General features: G+C 42.6%; 1 protein-coding gene across 2 annotated transcripts in view; it reads left to right on the top strand.

Moving 5' to 3' along the window:
- Positions 1-19,016, top strand: part of CAB39L (calcium binding protein 39 like) — a 65,321-nt gene extending 46,305 nt beyond the window's left edge. For both annotated transcript variants that reach the window (XM_069881522.1, XM_069881513.1), the window contains exons 5-9: positions 1,537-1,705; positions 6,658-6,717; positions 8,643-8,708; positions 9,386-9,529; positions 17,180-19,016. In XM_069881522.1, coding sequence (XP_069737623.1) covers positions 1,537-1,705; positions 6,658-6,717; positions 8,643-8,708; positions 9,386-9,529; positions 17,180-17,359 — 619 coding nt within the window. In that variant the 3' untranslated portion in view covers positions 17,360-19,016. The remainder of the gene's footprint in view (positions 1-1,536; positions 1,706-6,657; positions 6,718-8,642; positions 8,709-9,385; positions 9,530-17,179) is intronic.

The following is a 19,016-nucleotide window of genomic DNA, read 5'->3' as shown; positions in this document are numbered from 1 at the left end:
GTTGATACTTACGTTTTAAAAAGTTATTGTGCTGGAAACAATGTAATTTGCTTTTATTCCAACCAAAATATTCCTTAGCCAGCTATTAAATATTTTCCTGGCTGTGCTCCTAGGAGCAACTCCACCTCTTTTTGCTTGGAAATTAGTGTACCTGTTAATGGAGTCGAGGAGAGGCGTGCCTCAGTGGAAAACACCGGCAAATCTCCACTCTCTAAAGTGTTACATTTTCACATTTGCAAATGTCTTTCAAAATGAAAAAAAAAAAAAAGAGGGGCTTGATCGCCTGCATTTCCTTGAGGGTAGGAAGTTCTGTTTGCCTGTTTGGAATACTAGTTCATTTTTCATTAAGCCAACTATTGTTGACATCAGGTTGGAGCATGCAGCTCTGGTATGCTCACAAAACACTACCATTCTTTTAAATTGCAAGCTGGTGGTAAATTTGAGAGCCCACTCACTCACAGCACAGATGGCGTTTTGTGTTTTTATTTATTTATTTTTTTTTTGATCTAGTGATAGGAATTAATTGTGCAAAGGAAAAATGATGCTGATAAGCTCTGTGTGATAATACACAGTTCTGATATAGTATAACCATCTTATTAAAACAGAGCATGCTTTCTGTCCCCTTGGACTGACTTCATCACTTTCACATGACTGAAGTTTACTGGAAGAAGTTAATTTTAAGTCCTTCCTAACTGTTGGATTTTAACCTTTTTGATTTTTTTTAAATTGTATTTCTAACAGTTTTGTTTCAAGATTAATTTCAGCTTTAAAGAAATCAAGACTTTGTAGAAATAGATGATGGTCTGAATTGCCTCTCCCCTCCCTCCCTTTCTGAGACCAAGAAGCGTGCTGGCTCCTGACTATTGGAGTGCTTGTGCTGTAACAGGATTCTAACTTGAAGAGCAAATACTTGTCTCCTGAACAAAGTTTTAGCCTCTACAGAGGAGGGATTGAGCAGAATTCCTTCTAAACCACAAAAAACAAAGATCTTCACAGCTACAGAATGCTTAATCCTCTGTAGACGGCGTGGATAGGCTCTTCCTACCTTCCTCGGTAGACATTAATATTCTAGAGCGATGTTCTGTAGGACACTGGAGAGGTGATGGATGGTCATGAAGCATTATGTTTTTCTTGGATAAACTGAAGAGCTCAGAATTAAATGTGAAAAGGGAGGTTGTTATATTGTCTGGGTTTTGCTTTCTCATCAATCCTAAAGGGTAAAATGTTACGTTTTCCCTCCAGTCTTTCCACAGAAAGGAGATGTAATGCACATTTACACCGAAAGGCATTTTGGCTTGGGAAGGCAGAGGTTTGTGATGGGAAGTGCTGGCAGCCTTATCTCTGTGTCTCCTCCTTAGCTTTGGGCTGAGGTCCTGAAGCTGGGTACAGTGCTCTGGCTGGGAGCTGCTGCTCCTGTGTTGTGTCCCCTCTGGCACATGCATTCCCTGTGCTACCAAGTTTCCCATTGCTGGAAAAGCACCTATTTATCTTTGTTCTTCTAGGTTTCAATTTGTTTTGTTTCTTTTCATTCTTCAGATATGAATCCCCAAGTGTTGCCTTACGCTGTGGGATAATGCTGAGAGAGTGTATCCGGCACGAACCCTTGGCCAAGATCATACTTTTTTCCGAACAGTTCAGAGACTTTTTTAAATATGTGGAAATGTCAACATTTGATATAGCTTCTGATGCCTTTGCTACATTCAAGGTAAATTATCCAGTACCTGCATCATAGTGTTGTGTCAATAATGGCAGCCATCACTGAGTGTTGTGTTGCCTTTTTTATTGTTCAGTAAAGGACACAGTTAATCCTTTGTCTGTTTGTAAGAGGGCTTGCAACAGCGATCAAGTCTGCAAAGAATCTTTAATTCAATGCAGATTTATATTTTGCTAGTGTTCTTAATCATACAACCATATAATCATAGAAAACCAGGTTGGAAGGGACCTCAAAGATCATGTGGTCCAACCTTTCTTGGCAAAAGCACAGTCTAGACAAGGTTGTGCCAGTTGGAAAAGGAGTTATTTACCACCTCCCTCTGGGGGTGGCTGTCAGCCAGCTCCCCACCCACCGCATAAGCCCTTGTCTACACCTTAATGCATCAGCTCCTCTGAGAGGAGGCTGTGGGAAATCATACCAAGAGTCTTGGAGAAAACTAATATTCACCGCTCACCCCACACCAACCAAGCATGTTACACCCTTACAATTCTGTCAGGTTTGTCAAGTATGATTTGCCCTTGGTGATTCTGTGCCGACTTTTCCCAATCCGACTTGTAATAGCCCCCAGGAGGATTCATTCCCTAACTTTCCCAGGGACTGAAGACTGATTCACTTAAATTTCCTGGATCCTCCTTTAAGAACTTCTTGTAGATGGGGGTGACGTTATCTGCCTTGCACTCTTCTGGGACATTCCTCAACTTCCATGATTTCTCATACATATGGAGAGTGGCCTCACAACACACGCCAACTCTCTTAAAACCCTTGGACGGATATTGTTGGGGACAACCAATTTGTAGGGGTCAGGCTCCTGTGACAGCTCACAAACCAACTCTTCTTTCACTGACAGTGGGTCTGTGTTTGCATCAGCCCGAGTTTTTGTTCCCAAGGCCTGGCACCCAACAGCGCTAGGAAGGACAGAGGTGAAGAAGGTGTTGAGAACCTCTGCCTTTTCAGTGGTGTTGGTGTCTAATTCACCTCTTCTGTTTAACTGTGGGCCAGTATTTTACTTCAATGAGTATTCATCCACTTTTCCATCTCTGGCACGCTTCTCTTTTGGTTTTGAGCAGACTCAGACACTCATAGTTAAGCCAAGGGGGTCTCTTGCTGTGCCTGCTTCCCTTACCTTTAAAGGGGATGAACTGTTTCTGTGGTTGATAAATGGTTTCATAAAAGACCTGCGGTTAAAACTCAAATTAATCGTGTATTATGTACAGTTCTTGTAAAATGCATAACCATCTTCTCTCCCTATCTTCCCCTGGAGACAAAACCACTACCCATCATGACCACAACAAGTAAATAGAAGCAATTATTTAAAATTAATTTTTGAAATCCTTATAATTTTTGCTGACCCTTCTGCATTTGACTTTCAAGGTTAATTAATTCTGTGCCTGCTGATTGTTTTATAATGTATTCATCTGCTTACATTTGTGACACATGGTTCAGTGTAAGGAACTACTGCTACAATCTGAGTAGGTGAAAGGACAGCGTAGACTCTGTATAGAGTCTATATTGTATTAAAAGTGAAGTTGGGTGAAACTTGCCAAATTTCTTAGAGTTAATATAGAATCATAGAATTATTTGGGTTGGAAGAGACCTTAAAGATCACCTACCATGGGCAGGGACACCTCCCACCAGCCCAGGCTGCCCAAGGCCCCATCCAACCTGGCCTTGAACATCTCCAGGGATGGGGCAGCCACAGTTTCCCTGGGCAACCTGTGCCAGTGCCTCATCACCCTCATTATGAAGAAGTTCCTCCTTATGTCTAGTCTAAATCTCACTCTCTCCAGTTTATAGCCATTCTCCCTAGCCCTGTCACTACAAGCCTTTGTAGAAAGTCCCACCATCTTTCCTGCAAGGTGCTAGTATAGGCTTTGAGCAAAATTTGGTGCTTATGATCTTAATGTACAGGGAAGATTAATTTATTTCTGAAAAATAATTCAAGAAAGCTAGAGAAAATTCTTTTCAGGTAAAGACTGCTAAATATAGATGTAACTTCTTTTTTTCTTCTATCATTGGGTTCCTTGCTGTCGTAGAAACACATTGTTCATTCTTTCCTCCCAAAGCTAATTAGGACCACATTTTGATAGACCTTACTAATAACTGTGAGGAATGTTCAGCTCAGTGATTCAGTACATACTGAAACCTGGCCTTGGTTTTCCCTAACCTACTGAATGGGGTAACGATTTGCATAATGGCAATAATGTTGCATTCTTCAGTAATGAGTTGAGCAGAATTACCAATTCAAATCACCCGTTAATGAATAGCAGCATAGAATCATAGAATCATAGAATAGTTTGGGCTGGAAGGGACCTTAAAGATCATCCAGTTCCACCCCCCTGCCATGGGCAGGGACACCTCCCACCAGCCCAGGCTGCCCAAGGCCCCATCCAGCCTGGCCTTGAACACCTCCAGGGATGGGGCAGCCACAGCTTCCCTAGGCAACCTGTGCCAGTGCCTCACCACTCTCATGGTGATGAAATTCTTCCTAATGCCTAGTCTAAATCTGCCCCTCTCCAGTTTATACGCCTTCCCTCTCATCCTATCACTACAAGCCTTTGTGACATTGGGCAGATATCACCTTTTAAAATGCTCAGGGAAAATATATAAACTGCCTTTTAAAAAAAAATATTTTTTCCCTCTTATTTTAAATTGTCTGACTTGATACCTGGTCAGTTCTGGAAGCAAAACAAGTGTTCATCTCGTCTCCTATTTGTCTGTTACTCTGAATAGCTGCAACAGCAAGAAGTGATGTGGAAGTGACCGAATCATGAAATGTGGAGCTACTTAATGTCTGATACCATAAAAATAAGAGCTATGATTGCTTGCTGGCTGGATTACTCAACTCCTGTGTTTGGTTCAGTTCCCCCCCGGCTGGGTTTGTAGTGTTGCCACTGAGATGACTGGTTCAGAGCTGAAAGCCTTACATAGTCTATGCTCCAGGGGAAGGCTTAATTAAATGGCATCAAAGTCTGAGGATATTTATAGTAGAGGGACGTATTGGGATTTCTTATGATCTGGAGATGTTCTTCTTAATTAAATTCAGCCAGGTGCACCACAGAGAGGAAACGGAGCTGCTAAAATGCAGAGGAAAACGGCTTGTGTTTAGAGATACAGTCAGCTGTGGAGGGTAACAGCAGTGGCTGGAAAGAGTGCTGATGGAATACTGCCGCTGCATGCTCTCTTGTGATTTTCTGTGAAAACCTCATTTTGCATTATATTCCATTTGTGCCTCCCATTGAAAAATGTTGTACTTGCCTCCTAAGTGTGCTGCATAACAGCTTGTGAATCACTTTTGTTGCACTCAGCCTTTTAGACTGCTGTCATTGCAGTCCTGCTAAATAAAGGAATGTATTAAAAAATGTACTGGGTTTTATAGCACTCTGCTTTCCTCTTGTAATTGATGGTAAAAATAAATTAAAGGATTAGTATGTAAAGGATTTATTTTATTTGTGATGCTGCAGAGGATGTGTCTGTGCATCTGCTTCAGCTGCTCATCAGCTTCAGTCTTTGACTAGGTAGGGAAACCAAGGAAAACGTTATGAAAATCAAAGCAGAAACTAATTCACTGAAAAAATATCAACTTGAATGGACTTCATCAGGCATTTATTGTGATCAATGTTATGTTTTAAAAGAGGCAATAAGATAAAAATTAAACTTAAATGCCTCAAACTGGCCACTTCATTTCATAGCTATTTTTCCAGTAAAGAGACTTGATTTCTTCTGGAACTGAACATTTGCATCTGTCGCTGAGCACCAGCATTCCCATCCTGTGACAGAGGTTGCTTTCATTTAAATTTGAATTAGTTGGCCTTTTAGCATGGCAGGCATCCCATCCAGATATCTGCTGCTGCTTGTGTCAGTGAGCCCACCTGCAGAAAAAGAGCTGCAGCAGGGATTCATCCCACCTACCTGAGACTCCTTTCTGGGGATGGAGTAGCTGTAGAGGGAGTGTGGCTGGCTGGCTTAGATTGGTGCCTAACTTTTAGGCTTTAAATAAACAAATGTATATATATGGTGGATTAATTTGAGTCTTCCTTGCTGTATTCATTGGAGATGAGCAATAGCAATTGATCAAACTTAGCATCATTTCCAGCTGTGGAGAGGGCACGTAGATCACTTTTGGCTTTGGGCCCATGGCTGATCCTTCCATAAAGGGTTGATTTACTTTTCTCCTTTCTCCCACCCCAGTTTATTTTAAGTACTCTGCACTGGTGAGGCTGCACCTCGAATACTGTGTTCAGTTTTGGGCCCCACACTACAAGAAATTGAGGTCCTGGAGCTTGTCCAGAGAAGAGCAACGAAGATGGTGAAGGGGCTGGAGAACAAGTCCTACGAGAAGCAGCTGAAAGAACTGGGGTTGTTTAGCTGCAAGGAGGCTGAGGGGAGACCAAATTGCTCTCTACAACTACCTAAAAGGAGGTTGTGGAGAGGTGGATGTTAGTCTCTTCTCCCAAGCGATAGATGATAGGACAAGAGGGAATGGTGTCAAGCTGCGTCAGGGAAGTTTAGATAGGACATTAGGAAAAATTTCTTTACAGAAAGGGTTATTAAGCACTGGCAGAGGCTGCCCAGGGAGGTGGTTGAGTCACTATCCCTGGAGGTGTTTAAAAGGCAGGTGGATGAGATGCCTGGGGATATGGTTTAGTAGTGGACAGGAGTTGATGACCTCAGAAGTCTTTTCCAACCTAATGATTCTGTGATGGTGGGAGTGAAAAGGAGTAAAAAGTGTGAATGTTGGAATAGTTTTATATTGAATCAATGAGTATTCACTGAATTCTCCCTAAAATCCTAATGAACGCACAGTGCAGTTTTGTTTTTAAATGTTCTCTGTCTATGGAAATGATGTTGTAAATACCTTCTAAAAGATGACCTGGTAAAAAAGCTAAAATACATTTGAGAACAATCTAATCGGCACACTATAACCTTTCTCTGTTCTTCCCCAGGACCTATTAACGCGACACAAATTGTTGGTAGCAGAATTTCTGGAACAAAATTACGATGTGGTAAGTGGAAATGATGGAACAATTTTTTTGAAATCTGTCTGTGCTTAGCTAGAAAAAGTGCGCTTTCATAGCAGAGGGCTTCATGCTCCACATCAAATCGTCATGTAGGACTGCAAACTGTTGCTTTCACTAAAGGAGAATTCCTGTGTGGCGTTGGAAATGCAGGTACCCCTCTGCATGCGCACAGACACATGCCAAGGTTTCAGGAGAACTGGCAATTTAAAAATAAGTTTTATTCCTCTTTGCATGCATTGTGTCTTCTCACGCGTGAATGGAACTGTCAACTTTGTATGTAAATACATTGTGGGGAAAAATGCGTGCACATTTTTCATAGAACCATAGGATCAGAATAGTTTGAGTTGGAAGGGACCTTAAAGATCATCCAGTTACAACCACCCTGCCGTGGGCAGGGACACCTCCCACCAGCCCAGGCTGCCCAAAGCCCCATCCAACCTGGCCTTGAGCACCTCCAGGTATGGGGCAGCCACAGCTTCCCTGGGCAACCTGTGCCAGTGTCTCACCACTCTCATGGTGATGAAATTCTTCCTAATGCCTAGTCTAAATCTGACCCTCTCCAGTTTGTAGCCGTTCCCCTTAGTCCTATCACCACAAGCCTTTGTAAACAGTCCCTCCCCAGCTTTCTTGTAGCCCCTTCAGATACTGGAAGGGCCCCCTTCAGGTACTGTGATCAGTTTTGGGCTCCTCACTACAAGAACGACCACTTTGTGATATTCCAGCAGCAATAGGGCCATACTGGTGTCAGAGATACTTTGGACAGAAGAGAAAAACTAGTGGAAGAAGTTTTAGCATTATTGGAAATCATGTGTATCTAACAGGGAGACTGAGGTTTTAGTATTCCTCTTGCCATCCTAAGGCAATTAGTCCCTTGATTTCCTGCCATTTTTCACTTTGATTTTTTGGCTTGGTTTTGAACCAAATGTGGGTCAGAAAAAATCCATTTAAACCAATTAAAATTGGACAAATATGCATCATGGAATTAGAGTACAGGTTATATTCTCATGTTACCTGAGGCATTCTTTATTTCATTGCCAAACTAAAAAGGCCAAAGACTTCTGTGATTCCATTTCTTGAATTCTAGAGTTACCAAGAAGGTTAAATAAAGATCAGGCTTATTATTGCTGAGTCACAAATGCAGCTTAATTGGAGCAAAATTAGTGTCTCTGCAAGCCTGTTCTCATAGTACTGAAGCACTAGCATTGGAACAGTCCTTGTTCTACCTTTATTTTCACATTTAAACTTTTAAGTATAAATTGTGGAAGTGAACTTTTTGTTTCAGATGATTCCTGGACAGCAATGTTGAGGTTTTTGCTTGTTTGGTAGGTGGTTTGAACATACCCAAGCCCTCTCAGTCTGCTTGACCACAAGATTCCTTTGGCCCAATCTTGCAAAAGCCAGGACACGCTCTACTCCTACTGACCCTTGTTGGGCTTTAACGAGTGAGGGTGCTCAGGGCAGGTGGCAGGGGGTTTTGGCATGAGCCATGTGATGCTACCACCAGTTTGGGATGTTCTGTTAAATCACAAAGCACGTTGTTACCACAATATGAGTGTGTGGACATTACGTGCTGGACCCACGTGTCCTGGCAGCAGGTTTATTGTCTTGTAAGAGAAGGCTGCACAGGCACTGTCTCACTTCTGTCCTAGTTGGCTTGCACTAGCTCCTGTTATGTGCAGTCCATATGTGGTATCCATCTCTGCAGTATTTGGAAGAAGAGTGTTCCTGGGCATTAATTCACTGTGTGATAACCAGCCAAGAAAAAAGGCTGTGAGAGCTGGGCCTGGCATTGCAGTGAAGTGTTCAAGGGTAGCATTGCTGCAAACTGCTGCTCCTCGGGGTGTGAGAAGGACCGGGAGGAGGAAGGATGGACTTGACTTGAATTAATTTGTGTTTTCTTGTTATTCTAGATCTTTGAGGATTATGAAAAACTCCTTCATTCTGAAAATTATGTAACGAAGAGACAATCTTTGAAGGTAAAATTTCCCAGCATTTTCCTTCTAAATTTGAGCTCCATGTTCTGCAGAATATGAAGATGCATGTAGGGCAATGGAGCAGCTGTATATTTTCTAATAAAAAAGAAATAAGTGCTTGGGGGTGCTGCCCTTACAATGCACAAGAGCTCACTGTGAATTTTCTTTCCTGAATCTCTAAAGAAGCATTGGGCTGTTTCTATGGAACAAGCATTGTCATTTTTCCTCTGACCTCAAATCTGTACTTTGGTTCATAATTGAGGTTAAAATGAGTTGGAGAATAACAGGAATGTTTCTGTCTGGTGCTGTTTGCTGCTGCAGCACCAAGTCTGACATAACACGGAGGTGAGACCAGATAGGGATGTTAATGTAACATCCAAACGAAATGAAGGTGCCTCTGTGGGACAGCTGCACTGGGCTTGCTTCTGTCCAAGCTGGTTCACAGCAGCTCTTATTACACCCAGCCCATGTGTGGGATCCCTCTCTGTAGTATTTAGAAGATGAGTACTACTGGGAATTAAGCAACTCACTACATGACAACAGATGTAGGGTTTTTTTGTTTTTTATTTTTTTAAGGTGATGATACTTAAACTTCTTAGACAAGCATTAAAATATGTTGCTGCTTTCTTTGCATTCAAAAATAATGTGGTAAACTGAAAAACCTGTAATTGCCTCTATAGCTGCTGGGTGAATTGATTCTGGATCGACACAACTTTGCCATCATGACAAAATACATCAGCAAACCAGAAAATCTGAAGCTAATGATGAACTTGCTGCGGGATAAAAGCCCCAACATTCAGTTTGAAGCATTCCATGTGTTCAAGGTGAGCTAGTGTGAGCTGTAGGGACTTTATCTTCTCCCCATAGAAGTGTTTTTCAGGGTGGGCAAGAGAAAGTCCAAAAAAATAAGGCTAAAGGCTCGGGTTTACAGTCACTTCCAGTGTTTAAGAATGTCTTAATTGAAAACCTTTCTATCACTCAGCCTCTGATTTCTGTTAACCTTCCTTCAGGTGAGATCTAAAGCAGCAGCATTTTGGTTTGGGCTAAGGGTAGTTACTCAAGTAGCAATGAGGTGGATGCTACAAGTAATAAAATACACAGCTTCTAGGCAGTATCCAGAGTACCTTCCCCCAACTATTAGGCCATTCTGCCACATGATTCTAGGTGAAGATTAAAAACCTAAAGTCTTAAAAGTCTATATTAAGACTAAAAGTAGATGGTGCTAGTGCTGTGTGTCAGTGTGAAAACAATTTGCTTTTAAAAAAAAGATTTGGTAAGTCTAAGCTTGAAATGAGTTTAATCCTTCCATCCCTTTGCAGTGATCATTAATGCAGTCTTAGTCAATTACCAGACCCAGCCAGTGTCCCTTTTTTCATGATGATCAATACTAACAAGTGAAAAAATTACTGGTTTTCTACCAAAAAAAGTTCTCTGCTCTGGAACAGGTAGTGAGTTGTATTATTATGCAAAAGTACCTTTAATTTGGAATTAAAACATTCATTTCCAACTATGCAAATAGAGTTGTTAACCATTTTCAGAAGAGGAATTTTGAGCCTGAGAGGATATCATTCCCCAGGATGGTTAAGAAAGGCACCAGCCCTTACCAAAAGTCACGCTGTTGCAGGAAGGTTACATTGCCTTCCACAAATTCAGGTTGACTTGTTGCTTTTTGCACTTCTGCCATTTCTGATTTGGAAGCAAGCTTTCAGATCTGCACTGTGGAGGCTTAGAGGATATGCAGCATCTCCAAAGAGCTTTTTGTTTCCAAAATAAAAGGCTTCAAGTAGCATTAAAAAAAAAAAAAATCCCTCCGTGAAATAAGCAGCTTGGTAAGCTGTTCCCTTGCTGACTTCCTCCACAGTCAGCTGAACCACTGTGAGTAACTTTACTCCTCCTCCTTATCAGGAGGTATGTGGCTCCAAGATAAGAAAGCAGTCAGGTTCCAAACACTTGCAGCCTTTGAGATGCCTATGGAGGGAGGGGATCAGAGGATTGGGCTCTCTTAGCTGCTCTGCGAGTAAACGACAGATTGTTATATACAAGACACATGAGTTGCTGTTCCTGAAATAATGATATGCATGGCCTAGGCCTTGGGAACAGCTAATTTTGCTTATTTTAAGAAGCATTTGAAAGGATTTGGAATAACTTGAAAGGATTCCAGTGTGCAACCATGTCATACGTTGCTGTTTCTCCCATTCTGCTTTCCCATTCCTCCCTTCCTTTCCTTTTCCAGTGTGTTGCATCCCATTTCCAGTTAGAGTGGAGATATTGTAGGCTCAGCCTTGCTTGACCACTTGTGATTGCTGCCACATGGGCATAACCCTGAGGCCTTCAGCTGCCCAGTAGAACAGTGTGTGGTGGTAATGTTGTGTCTCTTCTGCTTGGAGGGCCAAACTCTGTCCTCAGGTAGTAACCATCAAGGGATGCTGTTGTTTTTCTTCAACAGTTCCCATCAGCAGCATTTAAATGGTGCCATGGTGTGCCTCACGCTATTTCACATGCGTAGTGCTTGCTATAGGGAAATTGCAGAACCTGATCAGCTGGAAATTGCTTATTTATGACCACCAGCAGCACACTAGCATAACTCTAGAGGTGCAGCGGAGCTGCCCTTTCAGATCCTTACTGGAGATCTGGGCTAGCTGGATGTAGAAGTACTCAGTTTTTCCCTGGTGGGCATGGTAGTTATAGGATATGTTATAGAGAATAGCAGTGTTCATTTGTGGAGTGGGACAGGGAAGAGCATTTTCCTCTGATTTTATTTCTTAAATTGAATTCTAGTTTCTTGAGAATTACTGAAGGAAGTCCTTAAATATTTAAGAGAATGGGGGAAAACACTACTGGCTGGTTGTGACCTGTTCTGCAGCATCCCTGCCTCCTGTTTCTGGGTTAGTGTCCCTCAGCTTGATTCTCTTGTCATAGAATTATAGAATGGTTTGAATTGTAAGGGACCTTAAAGATCTAGTTCCAACCCTCCTGCCATGGGCAGGGACACGTCCCACTAGATCAGGCTGCCCAAGGCCCCATCCAACCTGGCCTTGAACACCTCCAGGGATGGGGAATCCACAGCTTTCTGGGAAACCTGTACCAGTGCCTCACCACTCTCATGGTGATGAAATTCTTCCTAATGCCTAGTCTAAATCTGCCCCTCTCCAGTTTATAGCCATTCCCCTAGTCCTGTCACTACAAGCCTTACTAAAAAGTCCCTCCCCAGCTTTCTTGTAGCCCCCTTCATGTAATGAAGGTCACTATAAGGTCTCCTTGGAGCCTTCTCTTCTCAGTCTTAATAATTTTGTAGTGATGTAACTGGGAGAGGAATCTTGTCCTCGTCTTTTAATCTCATAAATTTTAAACAGTGCCTGCATTTTTAAATTATGCTTGAAAAATACCTGTGCAGTCCTGGTTGAAATTACAGTAGCCTAACCACAGTGATTTGAAATCAAAGATCTGCTGAGAAGTGGATACTTGCTGCTCTGTCTGAACTGCCAAAAGATTTGGGTTTAAATTACCTGATTTAGATGTTTCACCAGTTAGGCACAGTTGAAATGAAAAAGTGCTTGTTTTGTAAGCTTCCAGGTTCCAACACTCCCATGCCTCAGCTGACTCCAAAAAAGGCATAGGACTCTTACCTCCCTGAGGCAATTTCTAATTGTTGAAGAATAAAACTGTAAGATAGAGATGGAAATGATGAGCACCTTGAGTGCAAAAATATTCTGCAGGAACACTTCATGGCTGAAAATGCCAGTGCCCCTTCAAGCTCTGAGAACATTTCACTCATCCAAGATGCTTTGGGTGGGAAAAGGAAAACTAACAGAGTGCCCACTTGCAGTGCCTTCTTCATTCTCCATTGAGGAGCTGCTTGATCTCCATCCCAGCTCCAACTCCTTCTCTTCCTTTTGCCTGAGCAAAATGGACCTTCTGCCTTGCAGCACCATCCTAAGGGCCTGCAGTTGCTTTGCAAAGCTGGAAGTCCCAGACAATGGAGATTAGCCAGTATTTAATCATTAGGAAAGGCTAATGAACCTCACTCCCTTCTTCCTCCTTCATAAACAATCCAATGGAATCTCCATCATTGTAGGTTTTGAGAGTCACCAGTTCTTCTCTGCATTGATTTCAGTGGAGTGGTCTCAGTCTTGAGCGTCTGCTCTTTAAGAATCAAGCATTGGGAAGGAGTCCCCTGCTCCTGTGATGGATTTGTGAAAGTTATTAGTGGAGGCTGCTTTAAGTTTGCCTGTAGAGGAGACCAAAGCTTTCAGACATACATGAACGTGGAGCAGGTGCTCCTTTAAGCCTGTACATAAAAGCTAATAAAAAGCTCTCTTGACTTTCACATAAACAATTAGATTATTTTGAGGAAAACACCCTGTAGCGGTGAATTGGGATTATGCAACTTTCTTGCTTTTAAGCAGACATTTAGCAAAATATATTTTACTCTTTAAATCTAAAAATAGAATGGGTACACTGTGTTTCGTGACCTTAGTTTCATTTTTCCATTCTCTTTTGTGTATGTCACACAGCTACCTCCTGCAGCTGGCTCTGCAAATGGCCTCACATAATTTGACTGCACTGACAGTTTCTTCTTGGTACAAAACTTAAGCCACACGTGTGGGGATGTGTCCTTTCTGTTTCTTAGTTAGAGGGTTTAAAGGGCAAAAAGGGTTATGTGAAGCGTTGTGCTATAAGCAACATGAACCATAGGGCACCACTGTGCGGTTTCCTGACACAGTAAGATTGTGCGTGACCCCAGGGTAAGTCTTAAAATACTCAATCCAGGGTATCCAAGAACTGTAATCGCTTTTGCTGTGCTGTAGTCCCAGAGGGTGGTGGCGCCTTGTTATTAATTGTAAGGAAACAAGGTCAGATTCTCTAATCAAGTGATCTTGGTATTTGTTTGAAGAAATACAGTGCATGACTTTTAGTGGAGAAGAGAGGAAACTTCTGAAGCTTCAGAGTTGATTTTCATTCCAGGCCTTTTGCAAATATTCACAAAATGAAAGTGTGCTGAAGCATCTATTTTTAGATTTGGAATTTTAATAAGAGTGCTTTCTTTATTTTGGGTCTCTGTCTCTCTCATCTATCTGAATTAAGTGCTCTAGAACATGCAACCTTTCATAATAAAACTATGGGTGAAACAAAGTTCTCTGTGAAGTGTTTTAGCTTCGTTAAACTTAACTTTAGCAGAAATGGTTTTAGCTTCAGCTAAACTTCATTTTAGTAGAAATGTTACAGATATCATTAATAAAGATTTCTGTTTTCAGGGATTTATTTCCTCCTCTATGACAATACAGAGCTCTCAATGAAGGGGCCTCTTTTAAAGTAAAGTCTCGTGGTGGTCCTAATCCTGGGCTTTGTGGAGCTGATTAGTTGATACTGGCAGAATTGATTTTGTTTGCTTAGCCAGAGTATTGAATAACATTTCAGGAATTTTCTGGTCCTTTAGCGTTCTCTCTTTGCAAGTCCCTGTTGACACGGAGCAAGACTGGCAGTCAAGATGATCTTTGTTTGAATGTTCAGTTTGACAGTTTTGCAAGGGGAAGATTAAAATCTATAAATAATAGAACAGGAAGATAAACAGGATATGATATTTTCTATTCAACTAGGTTTTTTAATTCTTCGCTATGGTAATGCCAGTTGTGAGACCAATATGAAATACTGGTATTTACAAGGTTTGCCACTAAAACCTTCCAATTCTGTTTGCAGACCAGGTAGCTTTTACAAGAAGAATGATTTAGATTTCTTCATGTTGAGAGTGAGCCTTCAGCTATCGTTATAAGGTGGCCTTATATACATTGAAGGAAGATGTTCAGCACTTCAAGGTCAGGTCTTCTTCAATGGATCCCATGTGCATCGTAATCAGATTAATTCTGAGAATATGGGTCCTGCCAGTGTACATGGTGATTTTCTCCTTCTTGTCACAAAGGCGGAACTGAACTCTAAAACTAAAAAATTTTAATGAAGATTGGTAATGGTTACTTTCCTGATCCCTGCCCATAGGGTTATGTACTGCTTTTCTCAAAGGAAGCTTGTCCAGACAACTCAGGGATTATTATAGCCCAGATCCTGGAAGTATCCAGCCTCCATCAGCATGGTGTAGGTCAGCACGTGGGGAGCTGCATCATGGGGCTGCTTGAGCTGAGCTCGCGAACTGATGCATTCTCAGCCAGAGCCAAGCATTCATACCCATGAGATTTCAAGATTCATGTCCCCTAGATAGGACACAGACTAGAAAGCTGTGAAGTACACTCAGTTGTGATTTACATCCCCAAGCCTTTTATTTCCCAGTCTAAGGGCAACCAATGCATTGAGAGCAGCATATCAAAGTTATTTGCAAAGGAGGGGATGTTGCTTTCAGATGTTGCGGGCAGCGACGAAACATTCAGCTATGGACAGTCTGTCAAGCGTTGTGAGCGCTGTGAACTGTCTCTTTGTCCCACCAATAGATGTGTCCCTTGTAAGATGTTGCACTTTGAGTGCTTGGAGCATTGTGCAGGAAAGCTGTTGTTTTAGAGTGGCTACTCTAAAGGTATCTCTGAGAGTTGGGGCTGTTGGTGCTACTCTTGAGATGTTTTAGGTGGCAAGTAGGCATAAAACTAAATTGTTTGAATTATAGCTCAGTGTAATCAGAGAAAGGTGATGTGGAGGCCTATGCACAGACGATGTGAATAATGGTAGGTACTATATCATCACAGGGACTATGGCCTAGCCACAAGGTCAAGGAAGACTTTGTGAAAGACTTGGGGCATGGGAGTGTTCCCCCAGCATGGCAGAGGTTGCAGCTCTTTCCCCAGAACAGAGGGAAAAGTACCTTCATGCAGGAACTCCTAGGAGTGACCTGAGGAGGAAGGATCTAGAGGAGACAAAAGCATAGGCAGGAATTATAGCCAGGATGCCAGGGTTTAAGAGTACATGCTTTGCCTTACATTTATAGAATAAAAAAAAAGTAGTCTTACCTCCCTGCTTGGGCAGAGGTATTTAGTGTGGCACTGTTGATGTGTACTGAGCCCAGTTCCTTCCCCCTATCCCCCATGTGTAGCATTTTCCACCCCACTTCTATAACTGCTCCCCTAACTGAGGAGTACAAAGCCTCATGGTGGGTCCAGTAGGAATCCTGCCCCAGGCTTTATGAGGCGGTGTTTCTGGGGGCAAGAGGCTGCACCACAGCTTCCTAGGATGGCGTGTGCATGTTCTTCGTTGTGTAACACAGCACCTCCCTGTGCAGCTGGATGTGGCTCAGATTTTCATGCGGGCACCATCTCAGTGGAGATAAATGAACCTGCAGGAGAGCCTCAGGTCTGGAGCCAGCAGCCCGGAGGCTGAGCGAGTGGTAGTGCCGCCTGCGCTTGGCCGGACAACATGCCACTCTGTACTGTCAGCAGATGTTTGTTTTCATTCTGGTTTGAACAGGCTTGGAGGGAAACTGGACATTTTCCAGTCTTGTCCATCCTTAATTTCTTCTCATCGGGTAGAGAATAACTTGAGTTATTTATGTTGTTGCACAAGCATTCGGGCGGTGTTTGTTGACCAGCCATGGTAACCTCAGCGCAAGCCAGATACAGGAGCTACTCCCAGGGTGGCTGGGGGTGTGCTGTGCATGTCTTCCCACCCCTTCCAGCCCCTGGGATTGACGTCTACACAGCCTGCATCTCTGCGGCATCCTGAGGTCCCTGGGAAGAGTTTGTCACCACTGGCCTTTACAACCAGCCTTAAGTGTCAGTCAGCACATACCACACAGAACATGTTAAAGAAACAGGGTTGTGGTGTAGGGGTTCCTCTGCAGCTTTAGGCTTTGCAGGAGGAAAAGTCAGAGCATGGCTAGAATTATTCTTAAAAATTACTCTTTGAGAAGCCTAGTAAGGCACAGCACTGCTGGCTCTGCCAGGTGAGTACTGATGTGTCACATCTCCTCCCTGTGTTGCCCCCCTGCTCGGCTCAGTGAGGGCAGGGATGGCACCGGGCACACCACAGAGCTTCTCCTGCTGGAAATTTCCACGCTCCCCTAAATTGATTAGGCGAGGGGAAGTGGAGCTTCTGACGTTTTTCCAAACCAAAATAAAGCTGGCAAGTCTAATTTTAGGCTTTGCTTAGTATGGAAATGATATCACTACCGACACAAAGGTTTTCCAATCTCCTGATAATTAATTTCTCTGTACTGAAGTCTTGCATGTGGAAGAGGCTCAGAACTGATAGCTCGTTCTTGACAGCAGGTTTACAATCAAACGCTTTATCAACAAAGAGAAAAATTAAAGGGAAGCGCTACCACACACAGACATAGCTTTGCTTCAGTTTGCTGTTGAACCAACGTGTTTTTAAGTCCTCTCTCTGTGTCTTGGGATAAGGAGTGTAGCAGCAGAGTATCTGCCTGCCAGCCTCAGCTGACTTGTTAGAAGATAACTTACAGTGATATTGTGACTGATGTTCCTCTCTCTCTCTGTCTCTCTCTCTGTATCTCTCTGTGCCTGGATTTGCTTGCATGTTAGGTTTTTGTGGCCAGTCCAAACAAAACGCAGCCTATTGTGGAGATCCTGTTGAAAAACCAACCCAAGCTAATTGAGTTTCTGAGCAACTTCCAGAAAGAGAGGACAGATGACGAACAATTCACTGATGAGAAGAACTACCTGATTAAGCAAATCCGAGACTTGAAAAAGCCAACGGCGTGAAGAACTCTTCTCGTTTTCCACTGTAGGCATTACTCTCATTTGTTAAGTTCCTCTGTGTCCCATAAACACCACAATAGTACTTGAGAAGGCACAGCAAGTACCTGGTTTTTATTTCATCTTTTGTTCCTAGATGTCAAGAGTAGAGGGGTTTTACATGAAAACTAAAAAAACAAAAATCTAGAATAATATATTATTTTTAATCAAATCTATAATTATTTATGTCAGTTTAGACTGTCTCTGTAATAGAAGCTGGTTTGACAGATTTACGCTCAAGAAGAATGAACCTCTGCTTAACTTTGTCAGCCAACTTGAGCTGCTGGTGAATGGACAGAGTAGGTCTTCTGAGGACTGTTGACGTTGTTCCTTTGCACCTGTAGTTGTGAGTTTTCTTTAGTGCTGCACACACACAAGACTATGAAAGAGTACCTTCATCTCTGGAGTTAGCTGCACATATAGATCGGGTTCTTTAGTCAAAACAGTAGGAGATAAAAAAGCATTGAAGATCACGTTTTTGCTTTATTTTTGTGTTCTTTCATCTTTAAGTTTCTTTTCCCCTAGATGAGAGGTTTCCTTTTCAGTGCTAGGGAATGGATGAAGACATCAGCCAGAAGAGCTATTTCTGCCTGCCTCCTATTTTCCTGTGTGTGATTTTCCCTGCGCTAGAGCACAGGCCATTCCCACCAGCTCTCAAGCAGACCAATGAGGAACAGCCCCAGGTGCATGGTGCCCATGTAACCCCCGATGGGAAGAGGGCAAGATCGATGCCCCTCTGACAAAGCCCGTACCAACTAAAATCAGCAAGAAGCCTGTCCCCAGTTCCAGTGGGAATAATACTGGGTGGTGGCCAGAGTGACTGAGGTGGCTGAGCCCCAACACCAGTGCGAGAGGAAGGTCCTCAGGTCCATCTGGATTCAAATCCCAGTTGTGCGAGGCGAGGCTGAGCAAAGTTCAACAGGAGCATGCTGAAATGGCCTCAGCCTGAACCGCTGAGTGGCCTGGGGTCCATGAGTCATTTGGGAGCTGCAGGTGCTCTCAAAGCTGAGAGTCTTTATTGGATACCGAAACCAAGTGCAGAAGAATATTTAGCAGGTCTAGGTGCCAAAGGCTACTTCTCGTCTGGCATTTTCCATCCTTGTTCATCCCCATCTGCACTGAAATTGTAGAAGGGGAAATGGTCACAGTGTTAATGTTTTAATTTTAATAAGCTCTGTGGTCTAAAGAATGTTTGCCAGGTGTGTTTGAAGAGTTTTGGGATCTTTTGTTTTCTAGTGGGAAATGAAAATGTTACTCTGATGCTTTATTAGGAAGTGGAGTGTGAGAGCAGGGAGTGGAAATTTCTTGAATTTTTCTGGACAGCCTAAGTTCTGAGTTTTCCTACTTGCTGTAAGACAGCTGTCTAGCTAAAATAGCTAATGATCCAGATAGAAGGGCGACATTGAACTGTAAAAACAGAACAAGACTTTTTCCTTTATAAAACTGTTGTATATTGGGGTGACACTTTAATTTATGTGCTTTAGAAAAGGGATGAAATGGAACAGATTGTGAACTCATGTTTTTTTCAGATGTCAGATATACACAATAACTGTACATCTTAGTTGCCTGGAATTTTAAAAAAAAATATTTACAAGCTATTAAAGGCATGATTACTGATCACCCA

Source organism: Phaenicophaeus curvirostris, chromosome 1 (genome assembly GCF_032191515.1).
Source record: "Phaenicophaeus curvirostris isolate KB17595 chromosome 1, BPBGC_Pcur_1.0, whole genome shotgun sequence".
Lineage (NCBI taxonomy): Eukaryota > Metazoa > Chordata > Aves > Cuculiformes > Cuculidae > Phaenicophaeus > Phaenicophaeus curvirostris.
The sequence above is the reverse complement of the archived record's forward strand: the minus strand, read 5'-3'. Positions and strand labels throughout refer to the sequence as shown.